This window comes from Talpa occidentalis, unplaced genomic scaffold, assembly GCF_014898055.3.
Source record: "Talpa occidentalis isolate TD23 unplaced genomic scaffold, MPIMG_talOcc4v2.1 talOcc4.10, whole genome shotgun sequence".
Taxonomy (NCBI): domain Eukaryota; kingdom Metazoa; phylum Chordata; class Mammalia; order Eulipotyphla; family Talpidae; genus Talpa; species Talpa occidentalis.
In genome coordinates, this window is record NW_023600993.1 from 86,404,371 (window position 1) to 86,426,860 (window position 22,490).

General features: G+C 44.2%; 1 protein-coding gene across 1 annotated transcript in view; it reads right to left on the reverse strand.

Annotated features, from left to right (window-relative positions):
- CHMP4B (charged multivesicular body protein 4B) overlaps window positions 1-21,804 on the reverse strand; it is a 42,749-nt gene extending 20,945 nt beyond the window's left edge. Inside the window, exon 1 of the mRNA XM_037496732.2 lies at window positions 21,514-21,804. Within this exon, the coding sequence (XP_037352629.2) occupies window positions 21,514-21,703 (190 nt within the window). The 5' untranslated portion in view covers window positions 21,704-21,804. The remainder of the gene's footprint in view (window positions 1-21,513) is intronic.
- Window positions 21,805-22,490: the final 686 nt, after the last annotated feature.

Here is a 22,490-nt window from a genome sequence, read left to right on the forward strand (position 1 = left end):
TCAGAGACACGATGAGGGGATGTAAGGACAAATCACCCTCCTTGCCCAAATGAAGCAGGTACATTTCTTTTCTTTCTTTCTTTTTTTTTTTTTAAAGATTTACTAATTTTACAAGAACTGGGGTACAGTCAGAGGCACAGGAGGGTGAGAGAATTCACCAGAGACAGAGCGGAGAGCAGAACAGGCAGTCTGACTGAAATACACCGCTGAAGGGAGCGGTGGGCAGGACAGGAGAGGTCTGCTGCACCATGTGGGAATCTTCCTGGCTGGCCGGGAATCAAACCCACACTGCAGAGGCTGCGGACAGCTTCAAAGTGCGGCGCTCAACCTGCTGCACTACTGGGGAGGTCCCGAAGCAGGTACCTTTCAGGGAAAAAAAAAAAACAAAACTGTCCTGTCCTGGTCCACAAGAAATGGGGACACAGAACCTCAGAGTACTGGAAGACTGTGGTATATCTTTATTTTCACATTGCCTGTAATTTATAACCTAGCCTATAAAGTTAGAATATGAGCTCTGGGAGGGACAGAATTCTCTATCTCAGTATCCTTGGTTCACAGTAACACCTGGTCAGGGATGGCTGGCTGGAGGGGAAATCCAGCCTTGCAAAGACAGAGGAAATTAAAGCCCAAGGAGGTGTAAGCAGAAAAAAACATGCTTAGGAAACCCCTGCTGAATGAAAGTCTGGTGGAGAAGAGCGCCTAGGACCAAAACCCAGGTCTCCAATCCTTCCCAACAATCCGGGTTGGGTTAGGGAAAGAATGGATGATCTCCTAGGAACATCCCTATCCCAGGGAGAAGAGTGCAGGGACGATTGTTTTTCTAAGTACCAAACCTCATAACCCAAGCCTCAGCAGCTGCCTCCCAGACCACAGAGACATGACTCAAACTGGGGGACAGAAAGTGCCCTCCCTGATTGCTGTGATTGGCCTAGTCATGGGCATATGACCCAATCAGCTTCCTTCTCTGAAATGTGTGTGTGTGTGTGTGTGTGTGAAACGCATGTGTGAAATGCATGTGTGTGTGTGTGTGTAAATTCTTTCCCCAATCCCTCCAAGAACCAAAGCCATCAACCAGAGCAGTCTGCCTCTGCCCCAAAGGCCCAGACTTAAGAAGTCAGTAATTCAGTAAGATTATGTCAACTAGCTGAAGGGAGTCACTTCCTCCCTGCCCTTTCTCACAGTCATGTGACTCAGTAAGTCCCCCTTCTGCAGAGTAAGAGAGCATGAGTTGGCATTCTATAACCTGCAATGAAAAACAAACCAGCCAATTCAAGAAATGACGTACAACAGAAAAACAGCAGGAGAAAAGCTGGGACAGGATTCTCAAACTGGGGTGTGGGATCCCTAACACACCTAAAAAACTGCACATGCACCTGTTATGCGTGTTTTTCTAAGGAAAAAGGACATATTGGATTTTCAACTGGGTCTGTGACACCCCCACCCCTGCCACCCCATATATCTCTCTCTCTCTCTCTCTCACACACACACCACCCCCATCGGAGAAGCATGATTTTATTTCTACATTTACTCTCCCTGAATGAGGAGCTAGATTGAGGAGGAGTTAGGTGGTTAGCAATTCCCACTTCACCAATAGCCATTTACTGCCCTTCTCAATTCTAGGGGACCTGGATGAAGGCAGATACAACTTCTCCCTTAGAGACTCCAAAAGCCTCTCTGCCCACACATCTTCAACTTAAGCCTCAGCAGCTGGCTCTTCAGCACACCAAGGGAAAGTCCCTCACAGTAACTGGAGCAACCAGGGTAGGGTTATGGTGTTGCGGGGCAGCACAATCAGCTGGATATGTATTATCAGGGGCAAGGGGATTTTGCTGTGCTTTTAAGCAGACATGCTAAAAATGGCTGGGAATACCCTTTCCTTACCTACCCTCCGCATTATCTTTTATTATTTTGTGATTCAGGTCAGATCTCAATGCAATTAATTTCCTGAGGCTAGCCAAATTCTAAAGCTGAAATGAAATTCATTTTTATCAAAAACTGCTTGAAACAACTGGGCCACTGTCAGGTAATCCTGAGGTGGGAATTAGGAAGATTTGGGTCACTATACTGGCTCTTATTTACAATCTGGGTGACCTTGAGTTTTTGTTTTTATTTTTTTAAGGTATAATTGAAATATGACATTATATAGTTTCAGGTGTACAACATAATGATTTCACATCTATAGATACCACCAGATGGTCACCACAATAAGTTCAGTTAACGTCTGTCATCACACTAAGCTACAGTTTTTTTTTCTTGTAATAAGAACCCCCAAGATTTATTCTCTTGGCAACTTTCACATATGCACTAAGTATAGTCAAGATGCTATACATTACTTCCCCACGACTTATTTATTTTATAATTGGAAGTTTGTACTTCTCAATCCTTTTTACCCATATCACTTATCCCCACAATTCCCCTTCCTTCTGAAAACCATCATTCTGTTCTCTGTATCTATGAGTTTTATTTTGTTAGTTAAGCCTTGAGCTTTAATTCCTCATTTATAAAATGGTGATAAATAGTCCTGGCATGAACTATAATACCTATCATCTAGGAAAGGCTCAGCAAACATTAACGGAATCAAGTCTTTATGAAAAAGAAAATCCCATTTCCAAAAGTACCATGATAGTCATTCCTAAAAGGCTCTCTCCCAAGGCTCACTAAGATAGCAAAGTCACTAACTCTCTCTGAGGCTCACTGTGTATATGAGTACAATAAACACAAGAGCAGCTGTATTTCACTGGGGCATTGTGAGGAAACAAGGCAGCACAGGTTAAGCACTGTGTAACCATACCTGATAGAAGATGCTCAATAAATCTTCATTCCCTTCCTCTTCAATAGGGCAAAAGAGTAGAAAATGACGTCTTTGACCGTTAAATAACTGTCCTAACACTGCAGTTAGTAAGTGGCAGAGTCTGAATTCAAACCCAGTTGTCTAACTCCAGAGCCATTATCATCATCATCATCATCACTATCATTATCATCCCCATTTTACAAGTTAGGACACAGACAAGGCCAAACCACTGACCTTAATGGCAGAGATCAAATATAAGAACCTTTCTGCTCAGTGATTAACCTTGGTCAAAAAAAAAAAACCAAAAAGATCCAAGGAGTAAAAATACAGCAGGCACAAAACTGTGAATGTACTTAATTCCATATAACTACACATAAAAATGTTTAAAACAAACAATTTTGTTACATATGTTTTACCACACACAGAGAAACCAGATCAATTCATGACTCCGCTAGTTGGCCTTCTCACTGAACAATGCAGCCCATGGCCATATATATAAGAATAATAATACTGGGGCCTCCCCTGGTGGCACAGCGGTTGAGCGCTGGGCTGCAAAGCTGCACGCAGCCTCTGCAGCGCCGGTTCGATCCCCAGCCCCCAGCGAGGGTCCCACATGGCGCGCAGACCTCTCCTGCTGCACCTGCTACTCCTCTCAGCAGTGTATTTCATTGATCTGCCTGCTCTGCTCCCTGCTCTGGCTCTGGTGAATTCTCTCACGCTCCTGCGCTTCTGACTGTACCCAGTGCTTGTATGAATAAATAAATAAATAAATCTTAAAAAAAAAAAAAAAAAAAAAAAGAAGAAGAATACTGGAGGACTAAATCCAAACTGCACACAATTACCAGAAACCAATACTGTGGGGGAAATCATTTCTGTTCCCTTGAACAATACACAACAGTGCTATATTACACCTGACTGTTCAGAAAGGAATGTCAGAAAGCAAACTTTGTACACAGGGAAGCAATATTTCAAGGGTTCCCAAGCAGTCAAACTGAAAACAAAAAGATAAAGTGGTTAAGCATTGAAGATTTTCCAGTCAATTAAGAGCCTTAATCCTGGCCACAGTACCCTATACATCCCCTTGCTGGAAGGCTCCAAAGACCCTCCCCACAAATGACTTACAGTCTCAGATGCTTCCCTGTGCCCCACTCTCACCTCTTCAGCAAGTTGGTTTTCCCGGTTCCAAATGTTTGGAACCACCTGACGCTCCTGTCACTGCATTCACCCTTCACACGTCACCACCACCTCCCCCATCCAAGCTTCCTCCCAAATCCTGCTGAGCACTCTTCCAGAGTGTCTTTGTTTTCTACCAGACATGAGACTTGGTTCTGATTTCGGCTCTGGTCAAATCAGTCTTGGTTTCCTCATCTGTAAAACAGACCTACATGATCTAAGTCTCTTAGGTTTCTAATAAATAGTAATTCATTAAAACCTAAACAAGGTTCAGCCAGGCTAAGCAATTTACCCTACTTTCTTTCCTATCTACTATCTACACACACACACCAAGATACAGCACTGTAATGTGCAGATGTCCCAGGTTATCTCTTCAGGCTGACCTCTCAGGCGTTGGTCTTCACTACCTCAGAAGACTCTTTCTTTAAAGAAAGGAATCACCTTATATCTACGTCAGACATTGCGTTCTTCCCTCCTACCAATCACAGTCAAATGCTTTTATTAGCGATTAAAACAAAACAAAAACTTGCTTCTCACACATGAAAAAATATCAGAAAAGTCTATGTTTGAAATTATTCAACCAAAGGGGGTAAAGAAATTCGGGCCAAAATAAATGCAGACATGTGGTCTTATGAGCCTTAAGACAGAAGAAAGAAGTCAGCTTCTTGGAGTCTAGGGCACAAAGAAGGGTAGGGACATGCCTCTTGGTTTTCCTTCCCGCTACACTGCCCCATTCTCCACTGGCTCCTGGCAAACAAGGAAAGGCTGAGCAAACACCACAGAGGTGGATTTTTGGCTGTCACTGTATCTCTCCAAGCACCCAACATAGTTCACGAATGCAAAGAACTGGCTGAGAAGGACCTGGAAGTTCATCGAGTGGATCCTTTACTGTATGTATGGGCCATAGGAGAACTGGATAAATTGTGTCTATACACACACATTCCTCTCCCAGCAAAAGGCAGTATTCTCTCCTCCTAGCTGCCTCTCACAGCCTCCTCACTTTTGCCCTTGGATCCTAGTTATAATCCCTGATGGGTTGTTAGCCCCATGACACAGGTCAATCACTCCTTTCTGTACCCCCAGCAATACCTGGCACAGTGCCCTATTCCACTAGGTGTCTGGGAAACATATGTTAAATGAGTAACAGAAGGATAATATAAAGGCTTCTGGGATTCTTAAAGGAAATAGAGTAAACACTCTCCCTCTCAAGTCCTGAGTTGCTATAAAAATTATCAAGACTGCTGGAGTGCTTGATCTGGGTAGTGGTTACACTAGTGAATACTGTTATAAAAAGACATTAAGCTGTACACTTTGGACTCATCTGCTTCTTCTTTTTTTTAAAATTAATTTATTTATTTATACAAGCACTGGGTACAGTCAGAAGCACGGGAAGGTGAGAGAATTCACCAGAGCCAGAGCGGGGAGCAGAACAGGCAGACTGATGAAGTACACTGCTGAGGGGAGCAGCGGGCGCAGCAGGAGAGGTCTGCCATGCGGGGACCCTCGCTGGCAGCCGGGGATCGAACCGGTGCTGCAGAGGCTGTGGGCAGCTTCGCAGGCCAGTGCTCAACGGCTGCGCCACCAGGGAGGTCCCATCTACTTTATTCTTAAGAAAGTTTAACATCTTGGGCCTCCCTGGTGGCACAGGGGTTAAACTCTCAGCGCTATCAAGCTACCGCCAGCCACTGCAGCACAAGTTGGATATCTGCCCAGGGAGCTGACCCACGTAGGGCACAGCAGACCTCCCCTGTCTTGCACGCTGCTCATCTCAGCAGTGTATTTCAGTAGATTGCCTGTTCTGCTCCCTACTCTGTCTCTGTGGATCCTTTCATACTCCGCACCTCTGGCCTGCACCCCAGTCCTTACATGCATAAATAAATAAAAATAAATCTTTTTTTAAAAAAAGTTATATCTTAATAAAAAAGTCAAGAAGCAACAAAAATTGCTATTTATATACCCTTTCCTAAGTCTTTTACAGACTTCCTAATCCTCCCCAAAGCTCTGTAAAATGGGTTAAAGTGAGAATTATTCCAATCTCTTGCACAGGAGGATCCTGGGAGGCAGGGAAAGACAGCTTAGTCACACACAGAGTTAGGAGTGTAGCAACAATGGGCCCTGGGGTTTATGATTCTCCACCCAGCCGTCTTAACCACCAACAGCCAGTTATAACTCAAAAGAAAACAACGCCCTAAAATAGCAACTGTTTGCTCCATCTCTCCTGTTGGCTTAGTTTTATTTTCAAAACCATTCTGGCAGGGCTGGGAATATGCCACCACAGCATCTACAGAAAAGCAGTGAGGCATTAGAACTCACTGGAATTGAGGAGCTAAGTGCCATGGGTTCTAGTCCCAGGTTTGCTTTCATGAGTTGTGCCTTTTTTTTTAAAAGATAGATTTATTTATTTATTTGTTTGTTTGTTTGTTTGTTTGTCTGTTTGTTTATTTGCACAAGCACTGGGTACAGTCAGAAGCACGGGAGGGTGAGAGAATTCACCAGAGCCAGAGCGGGGAGCAGAGCAGGCAGAAGGACCAAAGCACACTGCTGAGGGGAGCAGCGGGCGGCAGGAGAGGTCTGTGCACCATGTGGGACCCTCCTCTGGTGGCCGGGGAGCAGCCAGGGATCGAACCGATGCCACAGAGGCTGTAGGCAGCTTCGCAACCCAGCGCTCAACCGCTGCACCACCGGGGAGGCCCCATGAGCTGTGTCATTTTTAACTGGTCACCTAACCTCTCTGGGCCTGGGATTTCCCTCTGCATGGGCAGAAAGAGTTCTTAAGTTCTGTGAATTTCCAGACTGCTTAGGAGATAGAAATGTACCATGCACGTTAATGAAAGGGAGAGAACCGTGTTAACGGGCACTAGTAGGGAACTTGAGGTTTTAAAGGCCTTCATTTAGAACCAGGTGGGTAAATGTTTTCCATATTCCTAAGAGGCTTAGCTGCTTACGTTGGCATCAGGATTTATATTAAGCACAGGCGGTCTCTGCGGAGAAGCCTGCTATTCTCCCTAAGACAACCAGCATCATCCTTAATCACCAGTCTAAAAAGCAGATTTAATTAAAATGTCTCAAGTCAGGCCAGTCCTGAGCAGCTTGTTCCTTTTCCCCTACCCTTACACAGAAGATAAACACCTTGCATCCTCTAGCCCCAAAGGTGGGTTGGTAAGGAAGTCAAGTCCTGCCACAAGAAAGCACCCCAGTTTGCTTAACTGGTCACTGGTGGATTTTTGTAAAGAAGGGTTTGAGTCTGCTCAGCGCCAGAAGAAATTTGTACCTCTGATTTGTCAAAAAGCTGACAGAGAAGTCAGAGCCAAGTTACTAATCCAAAGGAGGCTCTGACACCAAGAAAGATGCCCTCTGGAATCTGTGCTGTTTACCTGGACAGAGGCTGAGGAGAGCAACTAAAACAACATTATTCAGGGCCTCCCTGGTGGCACAAGGGGTTAAGCCTCAGCACTATAAAGCTATCTGAAGCCACCGAGTTCAATTCCTGGCCAGGGAGGTGACCCACATGGCACAACACACCTCTCCTGGCTTGCCCGCTGCTCCCCTCAGCAGTGTATTTCAATCAGTCTGCCTGTTCTGCTCCCCACTCTCTCTCTGGTGAATCCTCTCACCCTCCATACCTCTGGCCTGCACCCCAGCTCTTGTATGCATAAATAAATAAATCTTAAAAAAAAAAAAAAACAACATTATTTAGCTCTGGCTTCTAAACCAGGACCAGGGAGTCAAAATGGAAAAATGTCCAACACCTTCTATATAAGAGTGTGTGGGTACCCTTAGGTTTTACAGTGAGCAGGGATATTCTAGTTCTAACAGAAAAATGAATGCTGAGCTGCTCCATCTTTTTATGTAAAACTGCTTAGAGTCACACTCTGGAGAGTGACTGGAATATTACTGACTCATGAACCTTAGCAGTTATTTAATCCAGCCATCTAATTCATTTTGACATAACAAAAGCCCACAGTAGGGAAGGCACTTGCCCCAAGATAGTGGCTACTATAGTCAGAACAAGTACCAGTGTACAGTGTTTTTCTAAGTCTGAGGGCTGTACTTGACCATCCTGGGTGATGGAGAGCACTCAGGGAACAGGGAAATTAATAGGAGGCTGGGAGCTCAGGAAAGGGGGAAATAAGAGAGTTAGTTCTCAGATTTTTGTGATTACCATAGCAGACCAAGCTGAACTTGAAATGTACTGCCTCAGAAACACAGGTCCATGTCATCAAAGATAAACATGAAGAGAAGATTAAGTAATCTCAAAGATCACAACTAATTGAGCAAGTCAGCAAGGCAGCTGGGAGTAAAAACTGCACAATAAGCAGTAGTCAAGGAACTGGTTATTAAATGAGGCTGGGTGAAGACAGTTTAAATAAGGAGGATCTGCCTGTCTACCTTTGGTACATTACCTGAAATACTCTCAAGTGGAAAAAAAGTTGCTGCTCTGCCTCTACCCAGCTGCCCAGGATGTGCTGGGCTTCAGAAAAAAACAGAAGGATAACCAAGAAGTAAGGAGAGAAAAGGTGGTGACCCTTATAAGGGACCAGCTCCTCTAACCCACCTCATTCCCTCGGACAATAATGGGTAGAAAGCCTACCAAAGGGAAACCATCGGAGTGCTGCTGGAAGATGGCTACTAGATCCCACAAGCTGCTCTAGAGAAAGTGTCCATTCAGTACGTGCCTCAATAAATTTAACCTAACACAGGTTCTTCAGCTAGGCAGCCAGGGCCTTCTCAAAGGTAGGCTGCAGCCTACCTTTCCATCACTCTGCCTGAGCCACCACTATTCCTAACCAGCCCCCATGAGCCCCCCACCTCTCCTATACACATACACAATGTGTTCATCTCAGTATCCTGGCTCCCGAACACCAACTCGTCCCAAATCTTGCTCATCTGTGTCCCATAAAGTCCCTTCACAAAGACTCTTCCACTGTGGTCTCTCAAATCGTTGGCCAACCTGTGTGAAACTTAATTGAACAAACTTTCTCTAGCCACCATCTTCAGAAACAAACATCCCTTCCTGGGATACCAACCAGAGTCCCAGCTCCTAAATCTATGAGTAGCTGGCTCTCTTTCAGGGACCATTTGTGAGGCTGGGCCACTCTCCTCTTACCTCTGCAATAAGACTAATAGTTCTTGTCAGAGAAGCTAGTGTTCTGAGATAAGTAGCTTTGGAAACACACATTGTCAACTTCAGGCCATTATTTTAAACTCCTCTTAGGCTCATGCTCCGTTTGCCAACTAATGCTAGGAACTTAAAACTTGTTTCCAGCCAAATGCCTCTTCTTTTGTCACACATGCCCTAGTGTATAGCTGCTGAGAGCTACACTGAGGACTCTGGGTAGCCTGTTGGCTTTTTATTTCTACAAAGTGTGGCGATTTCCATCTCAAGTATGGAAATCAAGAAAAGCTCAAAGTCTCAAACCTGCTGTTCTCTCAAATCTCATAGTATTATGCACCCATTGGTTTGCAACCTATGGGTTGTGAGTCCACGGAGTTCAGTTATCACCCCCCTGCTCTGTGAAAACTGCCTGCACACTAATGGTGGGTACATCACACAATAATCTGACCACCTATTATTGCTTATGTCAGTCGTAGTTCTAGGATAGAGATATAGACAATGGGTGTTCAGTGATATAGACAATGGGTGTTCAGTAACTATAGCTTGAAGGGAATTATGTATCTTCTCAAATAATGGGTAGTAAAAGTACAACTATTACTACATGACCATCCCTGATATTTTCTGGAACCGAAAAGGGCCCTCCAACCTGGAAAGACTGAGGACCTCTGGCTGGTGAAAGTCTTGGATAGGAAGGAATTAGATACAGGTCCCAAACCTAGTGAGACTCCATAATGCAGAGCCAGGAGACCCTGAACTGTCTCTAGATCTTGATGTCCTCAGCAGAAAAACAAAAGCACAGGACTTAACAAAAGCACAAATGCTTTAATGGGTATTCCCAGCTCTGCTTTTTAAGACCCCTCACACTTAGGTCAGTTTCTGGACTAGACTTATACCTGGTTGATTTGACCATTCTTAGAGCAATGGTCCTCAACTCTAGGAGCTTTTAGCACTGCTTGGAGATAGTTTTGGTTGTCTTAACTGGAGGGGGAGTGCTATGGATATCTGGTGAGTAGAGGCCAAGGATGCTGCTAAACATCCCACAATGCACAGGACAACCCCCCACAAGAAAGAAATGTGCGATCCAAAATATCAATAGTGCCAAGGTTAAGAAACTCTGCTCTAGAGGCCAATGAGAAAACAAGCTCATTGTGGTAAACAAAATGGAAACCAGGCTGGGAAATACACACTGTTAATGCTATAGTGGATTGTGAATGAATGAATATAGTGATTAAAGGTTCTCAAACCATTTCAGACACACATGAACAGTCTCCTCTTCATCTTCTCTCTGGCACCAGTTCCACAGCATACCCAGTCACTCTAAGGACCCCCCAACCTCCTCAACCTGACCCATACCCATGATTGACCCATACTCCTCAACCTGACCCATACCCATGATTGACCCATACCCATGCTTGCTGAAGCTGGCAATGGAATCTGAGAGTGACCATTAATAAGTATTAATACAAGGATGGTGGATGCTCTATTAGTAAAGCACTAGACTTGGAACCTAACTTAATTGCTTTGAGCCAGTTTCCTCTTCTGCAAAATGGGTTGATAATCACAACCTGCCCTATCTATCTTATAAAGCTTCTCCTGAGTTTCAAAACAAGATCATTTACATGAAACTGCTTTGGTAGTCAATGCTACGTACTAATGTGAAGTATGCCCCTGCAGAATAACAGGTGCTCACATTGTGAAGGGAATATTATAAAAAGCTATTTCCAATGACAGGATTTTGTCCATCAATAAGTTATAAGTATTCAAGACTATGGAGTCCTGGGCCTACGAAAACACCAAAGATGAAAGAACTCATTGATACAGCCCGCCTAGGGATCCCCAACATTCCTGGGTAGGTTCAGTGAATCATGTAATCTAAAGCCCAGCTTTCTCATCTCTAATGAGGGGGTTATAATACCATTCATTTGTTGAAAAGATCAAATATGATCAATTTTGTCAAGTACATTCCCAAAGATTAGGAGTGGGGGGAGGCAATGTTTTCAATTTCTGAAGATTTTCCTTCAGAAAAAAACTTTTCACTTTGTTATATATATATATATATATATATATATATATACACACAGTTTTTAAAGATTTATTTATCTATACAAGCACTGGGTACAGTGAGAAGCGCGGCAGGGTGAGAGAATTCACCAGAGCCAGAGCAGGGAGCAGAACAGGCAGAGGGACCGAAGTACACTGCTGAGGGGAGCAGCAGGCGGCCCGAGAAGTCTGCGCGCCATGTGGGACCCTCGCCCGGTGACTGGGGATTGAACCGGCGCTGCAGAGGCTGCGGGCAGCTTTGCAGCCCAGCACTCAACCGCTGCGCCACCGGGGAGGCCCTGTAACATAATTTTTTTAAAGAATGGTGAGAATAACTTAAGATGTATCCATACTGAGCTGTCCTTTATACCTCAAAAGTTACCCTTAAAATCTAAGCATGAGAAGGGCTGTCTAGTCAACAGTCCTATGGCCCTGGCCCACGATGAGCAATAAGATAAATGCCAGGCTGGTATCAGCTTCCTTCTAACACATGGCCACAGAAGGCTAACAGAGGGCTTCATCAGAGTACACCCAAATCTTGTAACTCTAGACTGGCCATGCAATCTGCAGCCACTTAACTACCCTTGTGCAAGACTCTAAAAGGAGAAAATGCACTGGAGTGGTGAAAACAACTAATTCACTTCTTGGAGAATTAAGAAATTAGCAATTATTTTGAATTTCAAATGTTACCCATGTCAGTCAATGTTTCCAAGAGCAATGAACACTAGGGACATCAAGCTGATCAAACTCCTCACCCTAATGGAGTCTCTCAGGTGGCAATTCCTTTCAAGCAGGGGAGAGCTGTACTGCAAAACACACCTACAAGTCTTCCCATTGCTTTTACAATTATCAGATCTTACAAAGATGACAAAGAAGGAACTTACAGCTCCTGCTTACACAGACAGTACAGAACTCGCTTCTCAGGTTTATTGTTTCCTACTTCCTTTTGTGGAAAGTGAAACAACTGAAAAGCTATCTGCAACCATTATCAGAATGAACTATACTTCAAATTTAGTATGCTAAAGCTAAATCTTTTGTAACTAGGCATTTTACTGTTTTTATCCCCCCTTCTGATTCAAATAAAGTGCTTTTAAAAATGATTACATATATTTCTATATTCCTGATTGTTCCTTCTGAAAAACTTTTCCTATTAATTCAAAGTTTGAAGCACTCATACATTTTGAATTCCTTTTTGTTCCAACATTTTATTACTCTCCACCATAACTATTTAATAAGGCACAGATTAAAGCAACATGTGGGCACCTGTACACATACACACAACACACATAGCTGTTTTGGCTGCCTCCACTACACAATTTGTACTCTGAATTCTGAATATGCATCTAGGACAGATCACACTGTACCCTGTTGTATCGCTGATTTGTCTGTCACTCTAGCTAGACTGTGAAGCAATGGCCTGTCTTCATTTCTAATTACCTATGTCCCGGTATCTGGCATATAGCTTTAACTAACATACATATTTATAAAACGGATTAATTAATGAAGCAAAAGTTTCTAGTTACCTTCTTTTAAAACTGACCATCTGAAATAAAGTGCAAATGTATAAGCTACTCTAAGACCAAAAAGATCTAGAATCTAAATAGATCTGGAATTCCTAAATAGCATACAATATCCAACTGTTTCAAGTCTTCTACTTTCCTTTTCTCAAATACTATTTATGACTCTATACTCAATACAGCTACATAAAAGCAAAGGTTCTGCAACTTCTAGTTATAACTGTAAATTTGAGATGGTGTTATACACCAAACGTGAGTGTTTACATCCAGCCCTCACTCCACCCCACATATTCCTACTGTAGGGACTGCCTACTCCTTCCTGTAAGGACTAATACAAATGATCACAATGTCACTCCTAACCCTAACTGGGGCAAGTGCTTCTTCGGATTTCCACTGAGCTCCATTATGAGTGTTCCTTAAGTCAATTTTGGACTTTAGCTACTCCTGTCCTAGGTTTATATTCCCCCACAAAGAGTATGGGCCTCCTGAGAGCAAGTTCGTGAGGCAGGTCTCCTACTTGGGCAGAAAACACTGACTGAGGAATGTCTTAACTACTTTGGGACACAGAACCTCTTGCCTCTCAGCAAACTAAACCACCCTGACTGTTTAGTGGGGAAGAAATTGTCCTCTACAGGGTGTGCCAAGGCCCAGGTCAAATGCCCTAAGCAACCTGGTGCTTGATGTTTTTTTTATTTATTTTTTGTTTCTGACTTTTTTTTTAGAGATATGGGGATGAAAAGAAGATACTGTTTTTTTACTCAGTTTCAACCCAATCAGGAATCCTTGCTAAGAAGTTCAGTATCGCCCCCAAATCCAGAAAATGCCATTTATAGGATTGAACAAGATTGATGATAAAATTCCCTTACTGATCCTCTCCTACCATCTATACTATATTATCCTTCTCTCTCAACTTTGAAGTTCCTTTAGTTTTCTATTTTTTTTTGCGTAAAAGAACTGGGGTGTAGGCCAGTGGTGCAGGGGGTGAGAGGATTTACCAGAGACAGAGTGGGGAGCAGAGCAGGCAGATCTACTGATACACTGCTAAAGGGAGCAGTGGGCAAGACAGGAGAAGTCTGCTGTGCCATATGTGGGTTACTCCCTGGCTGGGGATCGAACTCAGGCCGCAGTGGTGATAGCGCTAAGACTTCACCCCTAAGCCACCAGAGAAGCCCTTCCTTGTATTTTCTAATTTTACTTTACCCATCAGCTTCTGAAAGGAACAGTTTTACTTAGGAGGTTGCAAGACTCCAGTGAGAAAATAACTGGGCTACTTAGTTGTGATCACATTTTTTTTCTGAGAGCACCACAGATCTGTTCAACTGTAGGATCAACTGGGCCAGGCTGTGTCTTTTTCACTGCCTGGAAATCCACATGGCATCTCAGATGGTTCCTAACACACACAACAGGCTCTCAGAGAACATCTGTCCCTCCTGATGCAGAAAACTGGTAGAATAGAAGAGTCTCAGTGCCATAAAAACAAAATAGGAAATAGCCACAAAGTTACTAAACCAAGAAACCACAACTTACTGAAAAAACCTTTCTGGTAGAAAAAGATATGACTTTAAAATTTTCATTTTCTAGCCCTCCCAAGTGGATCTAATACCCCTTGACCTGGGGTCCTTATTGTACATAAGCCAATGAGCCTCACTGAGTGGAAATTCTTTCTTTACCAACTGGTCCCCACACCAGGCAGTGGTAGACCATGAAGATGGGAACTGCCCCTTAACATACTACCAGGGCTGCCAGTGTCTGACAATCAGTGGGTCCTCATGAATGACAGCTTGACAAAATGCTTGTCAGATATCCAGATGACCAGGTCTTTCATGAAGAAGGCTTTATGCCATCAGGAGGACATGTGCTTAAAGTACTTTTCCAAGCAGGGAAAGTCAGATTTCTGTCAAACCATCCACATTCTGTAGCCTTCTCAAGTTTGCGGATGCCTGAAGGTATTTGCTAATAGGTTGAACTGGCTAAGAGTTTAATCTCTGAGCAACAGGAGGAGTAAACAAACTGACCAGGGACACAGCATTCCCAAGTGTCCAGGAATGCATATTGGCATGGGTATATTAAGAATGTCCAATATTCCCATTGAATACCCACAATAACTGCAGAGAGGTGTCTCTCAAACTTTAATGTGCATACAAACGATTCTGGGATTCTCATAAAGATGCAGGTTCTGCTCTAATAAGTCTAAATGGGGCCTGCGGGCCTCATTGGTGGTCTAGGTGTTAAATCTCATTGCTATCACCGCTAAGGCCTGAGTTGGATCCCCGGCCAGGGAGCTAACCTACATATGGCACAGCAGGCCTCACCTGTTTCACCCACTGCTCCCCGCAGCAAAGTATTTCAGTAGATCCATCTATTCTGCTCCCCACTCTGTCTCTGTTGAATCCTCTCAGCCCCTCTCTCATACACCCCAGTTCTTCTACAAATAAACAAACTTAAAAAAAAAAAAAAAAAGTAAACCATTCAATCCTTCAGCTAAAATTCCTTAAGAAGGGACAAACATTGGGCCTCCCTAGTGGTTCAGGGGTTAAAGACAGCACTATCAAGCTATCGCCAGCCACTGCAGTATGAGTTCAATCCCTAGCCGGCCAGGGAGCAACCAACATGGTACAGCAGACCTCACCTGCCTTGCCCACTGCTTCTCTCAGCAGCGTATTTCAGTAGATCTGCCTGTTCTGCTCCCCATTCTCTCTGGTGAATCCTCTCCTCCCCTCCCCATACTTCTGGCCTGCATCCCAGTTCTTGTATGCAAAAATAAATAAATCTTAAAAAAAAAAAAAGGGCGAATCAAACACTAGGGTTCCTAGGTATTCATTCCTTTACTAATGAAGGTCACAGGAAAATATAAATGCTTTTAAAAAGAAATGCTTGCCCTGGTGGCACAAGGGGTTAATTCTCAGCATTATCAAGCTATTGCCAGCCACTGCAGCTTGAGTTCGATCGCTGACCAGGGAGCTAACTCACATATGGCACAACAGACCTCTTCTGCCTCGCCCACTGCTCCCCGCAGCAGTATACTTCACTAAATCTGCCTGTTCTGCTCCCCACTCTGTCCCTGGTGTATTCTCTCACCCTCCCTCACCTCTGGCCTGTATCCCAGTTCTAGTATAAATAAATCTTTAAAAAAATAATAAAAAATAAAGTCGTTGTTTAGTATCTTCTCTTTCACTTCAGTGACATGGCACAAAACAATTCTGGGCAAAAGGACTACATTTTCACAACACTTTTCCTACTTACAGGAATTCCTTAAGGCCCCAAGAGCTCTGCTGTCCTCCCAGTTAGCCCTGGCTTTCTTCCTCAGAGATGTATAGCTCATACACATCCTCACAGGTTTCTCCAAGACCTTACTCCCCACACTCAAACCCAATTCACAACAACCCAAGCCACCCTTAGCAAAATGTTCAGGCTCAAAGGTCCTCACATTTAGCTAAACTTCAGAACAAAATCTATCTTGAATTTATTTTTGAAGTATCAGTGTACTATACTGAATTTCAAATCACATTATAAACCTACTGGTATGCACTTAAAAATATTTAATCTTGGGCCTCCCCCGTGGCTCAGCGGTTGAGCGCTGGGTTGCGAAGCTGCCCACAGCCTCTGCAGTGCCGGTTCGATCCCCAGCTGCTCCCCGGCCACCGGAGGAGGGGCCCACATGGCGCGCAGACCTCCCCTGCTGCCCACTGCTCCCCTCAGCAGTGTACTTCGGTCCTTCTGCCTGCTCTGCTCCCCGCTCTGGCTCTGGTGAATTCTCTCACCCTCCTGTGCTTCTGACTGTACACAGTGCATGTATAAACAAAACAAACAAATAAATAAATAATGCCTCTATTTAAAAAAAAAAAAAAAATTCACCCCCCTTTAAAAAAAAAAAAAAAATATTTAATCTTCCTGCCAAATGAGGCAAGAAAAGATTTTGTCATTTGAATCAAAGGCACCAGCATGTTTGGACAACCAACACATAAGGCCTCTCTGACACGCCATCTGTCTTAAGAGTAAACCAAACCCAAGCTGGCTAACCATTTCTTCAAAAAAGAAACTTAAGCATCACCAAGGGAAATACCCACTGCTCAGTTCCCTGGGTGGGTTTCAGATTTTCCATCTCAGGGCCTCTAAGAGAGGAGATCCTGCTGGTACATATACCATTAAGATATTGTACTTTTCAACCTGATACTTAATTCCAGAGAACCAAAAGGCTGCATTCCATATATATTTAACTTATTAAGATATCTTCCCACATGCTAACATTTTAGAGTAACTTTAATAAACATGAGAGAGCCAGCCTGGTTCCAGCAATGAACAGGATTTAATGAAGATGTATTTCCCGGAGCGCCTGGTTTCTCTGCATCCATCAGACACTTTTTAGCTGAACCTAAATTAACCTGTAAATGAACTGCTTGCATTCATAAATTCAACAGAAATGTACCAGTACAGTGTGTCTGAGATACCCAGTCTCCATTTTCCAATCTCATAAAGTTCTCTTGTTAAGCTAAAATACAGTCCTTTCTATATAGTGTTTTCATCTCTATTAAAACAGGAAATCTGAACCACTTAGGGTTACAATGCCTTAAGAAAATAATCTTTGATATTTGATCAACTGTTAGGAATAAAAGCAACAGGGCACTGTCTAGAAAGTTACCAAAAAAAGATGTAAGTTTGAGTGATTTTTGTCAGCTCACCGAGACTGCAAGCCTGACTTCCATCCAGTTCTCAGTGAAAGAATTTTTCCATTTTGAAAATTAAACCAAAGTGTGATCAATAATAACTTTGTCAGAAAAGGAAAGAAAAGTATACTTTACAACCTATAATGTACGACACTTTTTCATGTACTATCTTAGTTAATCCCTACCAAGGTCATGTGAGATGATTATCATTTCCACTTTAGATGAAAGGAAAGTAACAATATTTAAGGATGGCAGGGACCCTGTCTAGTTTCCCTATATTCCCAGGGATGAGACTGGGACAGTTTAAGAACTTGCCACATACTTATGCATGAATACATGACTATAGAAAAGGAAATTTGGGGGAAAATATGCAACCTAAATTGTGCTCTAGGTTCCTAACAGAAACCACTGCTACAGCACATATGCACAATGCAAACAATCTACTCAAAGCTTCAGAGTTTTGTTTCCAAGGATGATTTTATCATTTTTCCAATATGTATGCCACAAAGAAGGAAGCCACATTCACCTACACACTCCACATGCAGGGCCTGTTTCACTTCTATCCCTCCCCCCATCCCCACCAGCACCACACCTTACATAGGTGTGCATTTAACAAGCCGAGCAGATGACAAAGGTCATGAAGACGCCTCCAGCCATCATGGGAATAAGCAGAACACAGACACTCATCACCAGAAGAACTGGTCTAAGTCGACTCACATCCTCTCTTGGGCCTCTCATTTTCCTCCTGTCCAATGGGAATAACAGAACATACAAGATTGTTTTCATTCATTTAATAAATACTGAGCATTAGCCACAAGCCAGGTACTGTGCTCGGTGCTGGGGACACAGTGATGAACATGACTCTATGTCATAGAGCTCAGAGACTCAGGAGATGCTGTGAGACTCACATGAAAAAAGGAGTGTTACAAACTTGAAAGGACTGCATGATGATGAAATATTACTCCTTCAGGGTGTTTCCCAACTTGGTTAATGGCATCACTGTCCCCTCAGTTGTCCGAGCATAAACTTGGGGATCATCCTCCACTCCTCCCTCCCCTTCATCCTGCCCACAATTCCAATAAATCACCAAACTGCTTTTGATTCTCCGTCAGAAGTCTCTGACATGTATTACTTTTTGTCTGGCTTTCCATGCTTCTACTCGAGGGCCTTTGTTCCCACCTGAATAACTACAAATTCCATTGTAATAATGATAATGGCAAGCATTTATTGATCACTGACCTAATGGCAGGCACTGTGCTAAGAGCTTTACATGTGTAACATGATTTAACCCAACGAGGTAGATACTAGTACCCCTATTTTATAAAGGAGGAATCTGAGGTGCAGAGTAACCTGCCCAAGGCACACAGTTAGTAAGTGACAAAACTATGGCTCAGGCCAATAACGATGAGAGTCTATTCTTATTCCTCACTGGATTCCTGCCCTTAAGCCTTGTTGGCTGGTCTACACTCCTACTTATGCTACTGCTGGAGTATTCTTTACAAAATCCAGGTTGATCTGTATCTTGTACTTTAAGATCATCAATGACTTTTCAGCATCTCTGGGTCAAAGTCTAAAGGACACAGGCCACTACCCAGTATTATCCACCTGCTGCCCATCCCCAGCCTGCTCCCCAACTCCTTGCTGACCCATTTCACATCCTACTCTGATGTCTTCCTTGGCCTTTCCTCTCCAGACAAACCTTACTCCTCTGCAACCTCAGCCCTATGTACACAAGTTTTAGTAGTGACTGCCCTTCCTCCTCTCCCCCTTCTTATACACACACACACACAGACACACACACTTCTAACCTTGAGTTTTTGGAGGCAAGCATACTGTATTTTCACTTCTGATTCTCCAGGTCCCAGCACAGTAATGCCTGAGTAAGTGAATGGTATGTGGTAATGATAACACCTCATAGCACTATACCAGCAAGCTGGTAAAAAAATCTTCCTCCCTGAGGATGCTAAAAAGAATGGCACATTACAACAGCTCCTGTCCTCTCAAGCAAATTCAAGACAACAGACTGCTTTCAGCAGTTATTACAGCTAGGATTTGGCCTCCACAGTCGGCTGGCAGCCTCTCTCCAAGCCTCTTGAAAGCCAACTCAATCACTTCTGAAACTGCAAAATTAAACTAGCTGTAGACCAAAATACAACAGGAGAACTGCTCTCTCAGATGGGAGATGAAGTAAGCTGACACACCTCCTCTACCACCTGCAATGGGCAAAGTGTTCCAAAACCAAGACTGGTAAAAACAATGACTCCAATTACCATGAACAGCAGAGGATCCTGACTGAGGGAAGAGTCATCAGAGAAAAAGTTAGAGGCAGCAAAATTTAACCCTACTCTCCATTCTCAGAGATCCAACTGGAGCCCAGGCAATAACTGGATGACAGCAACTGCCTCCTCCATGGTCTCCTCGCTCCCACTCTCACCCTCCACCAATCTACTTTCCAAAGCCCAGACAGATGGTGTTTTTAAAATTATCAATAATTAGGACACACTCCTGGAAAGCACCCTCCAACAGCCTTCCATGTACTTGAAATAAAATTTAAACTCTACCAGGAAGTTCAAAGTCCACGCCCCACCCACTTCATATCACTCTCCAATCATTTCGCTCCAGACATGGAGATCCTGTTTATTAAAACAAATCATCCTCTGGGCCTTTTTCTCTCCTGCTTTCTCTGCCTGGAAGATTCCTCCACTAGATTTTTACAGAGCTGGTTCCTTCTCAAGGCTCAGTGCAAACTGGACTTTTCCAAAGAGGCCTTTCCTGATCATTCTAGCTAAAGTGGCACCCCTTCCCACCCCATCACTCCTAGCAGATCATCTTTGTCCACTTATCACTTGGGAACAATGTTTTCTTCATTTATCTTCCCATCTGTTTCTGTCTCCCCCCTCATTAGGGTGGAAAAGATATTTTGTTCACCCTGTGAATACAGTGCATGCAGTAGCACTGGAAACATTTTCCCAGAGTACTTGTTAACTATCAGCAGAGGAAAATCCTCAGTTTGGGTGATTTTGTTCTTAGGTTAGAACAAAGAAAAGATCTATTTAGCCCTTCCTATATCCTAAGTGCTGTAAATCCATGATCTTTCTTTCAGAGGCAAATTAACTAGCTCAAGGTCATACAGCTAAGCAAAAACGGACTTTTCCATTAAATACTTGTTTGTGCAGCTCCTAAATCCCTCTCTCCTCTGCCCATCTCTGAGGGGGAGGGGTTGTCACTCTATGATTCATACTCATAGTGCCACAACAGCAAGAAAAATCAAATATTCCTAAATTGCTTTATAGCTATTACAACATTTCACATTCACTAAAAATAACACAAAATACTTGCCCGAAAGTCATATAATAACATGAAATAAAGTAAGTGTGCCTCGAAATTCAATACTGAATCCTGCCCTGAACTCCCAGTAGTGGGGGCTGGGGAGGAATCAGTGCCAAGGGAGAAATGGAATCCCTATTTCTTATTCAGAGGGATAGGAAAGAAGTGAGTCACAGGATGAAGGCTTGTGCTACGTAAAACTCTGATAAGACCTGCTATGAGGCAACAAGAAGTGACTCAAAAAACTGGAAGGCACTTTAGGCCTCACTGAGGCTAAACACTAGCTGATGGTTGGGGGGGATGAGACTTCAAGAAGGGAAGCAACTTGCTCAAGTTCACTCAAGTGAACAGAGCCGGAAACAGGGGTCTCCTCTTTCCCCAGTACCATTCTCTCCATCAAGGGGGCTTCGCAAGGGGAATTATGACTCAGGGGGACGGGGAGAGGCCAGGGTGGCTGGACTCCGCGGAGGGGTCGCGAGAGGGCAGGGGTGGGATCCAGAAGGACACAAACGTTAGGATGAAGGGCAGAAACGATGAAGAGGACGGCGGCGACAGTACAAGGGAAGATCGAGAAGGGCAGGCCAGAGGAAGGACGAAAATGCGGAAGAGAAAGGAATTAAGGGCGGAAGAACGTGCCCCTCGGAAAGGCCCCGGCAGAGTTGGCATAACCTGAGGGGAGACAGCTAGAATGACAGAAAGTCTGACGAAGGGGGAGTCCAAGGATGGGGGAGACACTGAAGGGAGTCACACGGGCAGGCGTCCCGGGCCGGGAAAGGCACGGAACAGTCTGACCGGCGAAGAGTTCCAGACTCTAAGGCGACTAACGAAGGTGGAGCCCAGGCCCGGGGAGTCTGAAGGGGTTCTGGGGAGACTGGGCCGTCTCACCGCGCTTGTTTTTGGTGCCGTGCTTCTTGGCGGCCGTCAGCTCCTGCTCGATTTTCTTCTCGAGGAATTCCTGCTTCTTACTTAGCATCTCCTCCGTGTCCCGCAGCCGCTGGATGGCCTCTTGGGGGGTCGGGCCGCCCTTGCCCGCCTTACCCCCTCCCGCCCCAAAGAGCTTCCCAAACACCGACATGTTTGCTGCTCGCCGCGCCGGCCTGCGCCGCCCGCTCCGGCTCGGCTAGGCTCCGGCGCCCGCTCCCGGCCCCGCCGCTCCCTGCCGCCGCAGGCCTCTCCGCCGCCTCCACCCCGCAGCTGGGCCCAGCCGCGCCACCTCCCACAGGCCCCCCACGCCCTGTCCGGCCCGCGTCAGGGCAACGCGCCACTGACTACAGCTCCCAGTAGGCACCGCGCGCACTGCGCCTCAAACCTAATGGAGAGAAGCGTGCTGCATGCCGGGAGGCTATAGTCTTCCGGCTTGAGGCGCTCCAAGGCGCATCTTTTAGATCTAAGAAGGTCAAAGGGTGAAGTGGCATGCTGGGAAATGTGGTTTCCTTGGAATCCACTCTATCTTGGGGATAGGACAGAAATAAACCACAGTATTATAAAAGACAGTAAATTAGCATTATGCACATTCTATGAGCCAGGCATTGTGCAAAGCTCTTTATATCCATTATAACATTTAATTCTCACACTGCTAAGATATACCATTCTTATTTTGTAGGTGAGTAAACCAAAACTCAGAGAAATTAAGTAACTAACTTACTGGCCCTGTAAAAAGTGCTTAGCTAGTGTAGACCTAGTACAGAAGGTGCTCAGAAATGTATATTTTATTTCTAGGTATTCTGGGTCATCATACACAGTGATAATTAAACCAGTAGGAGATCCAGAACTTTAAAAAAAGTAGAAGTATTGTATGTGTTTTTGCCTGTACCATTATATAGGGCCAACTGGTTATAGAGGGACATTTTCATTGTTTTCCC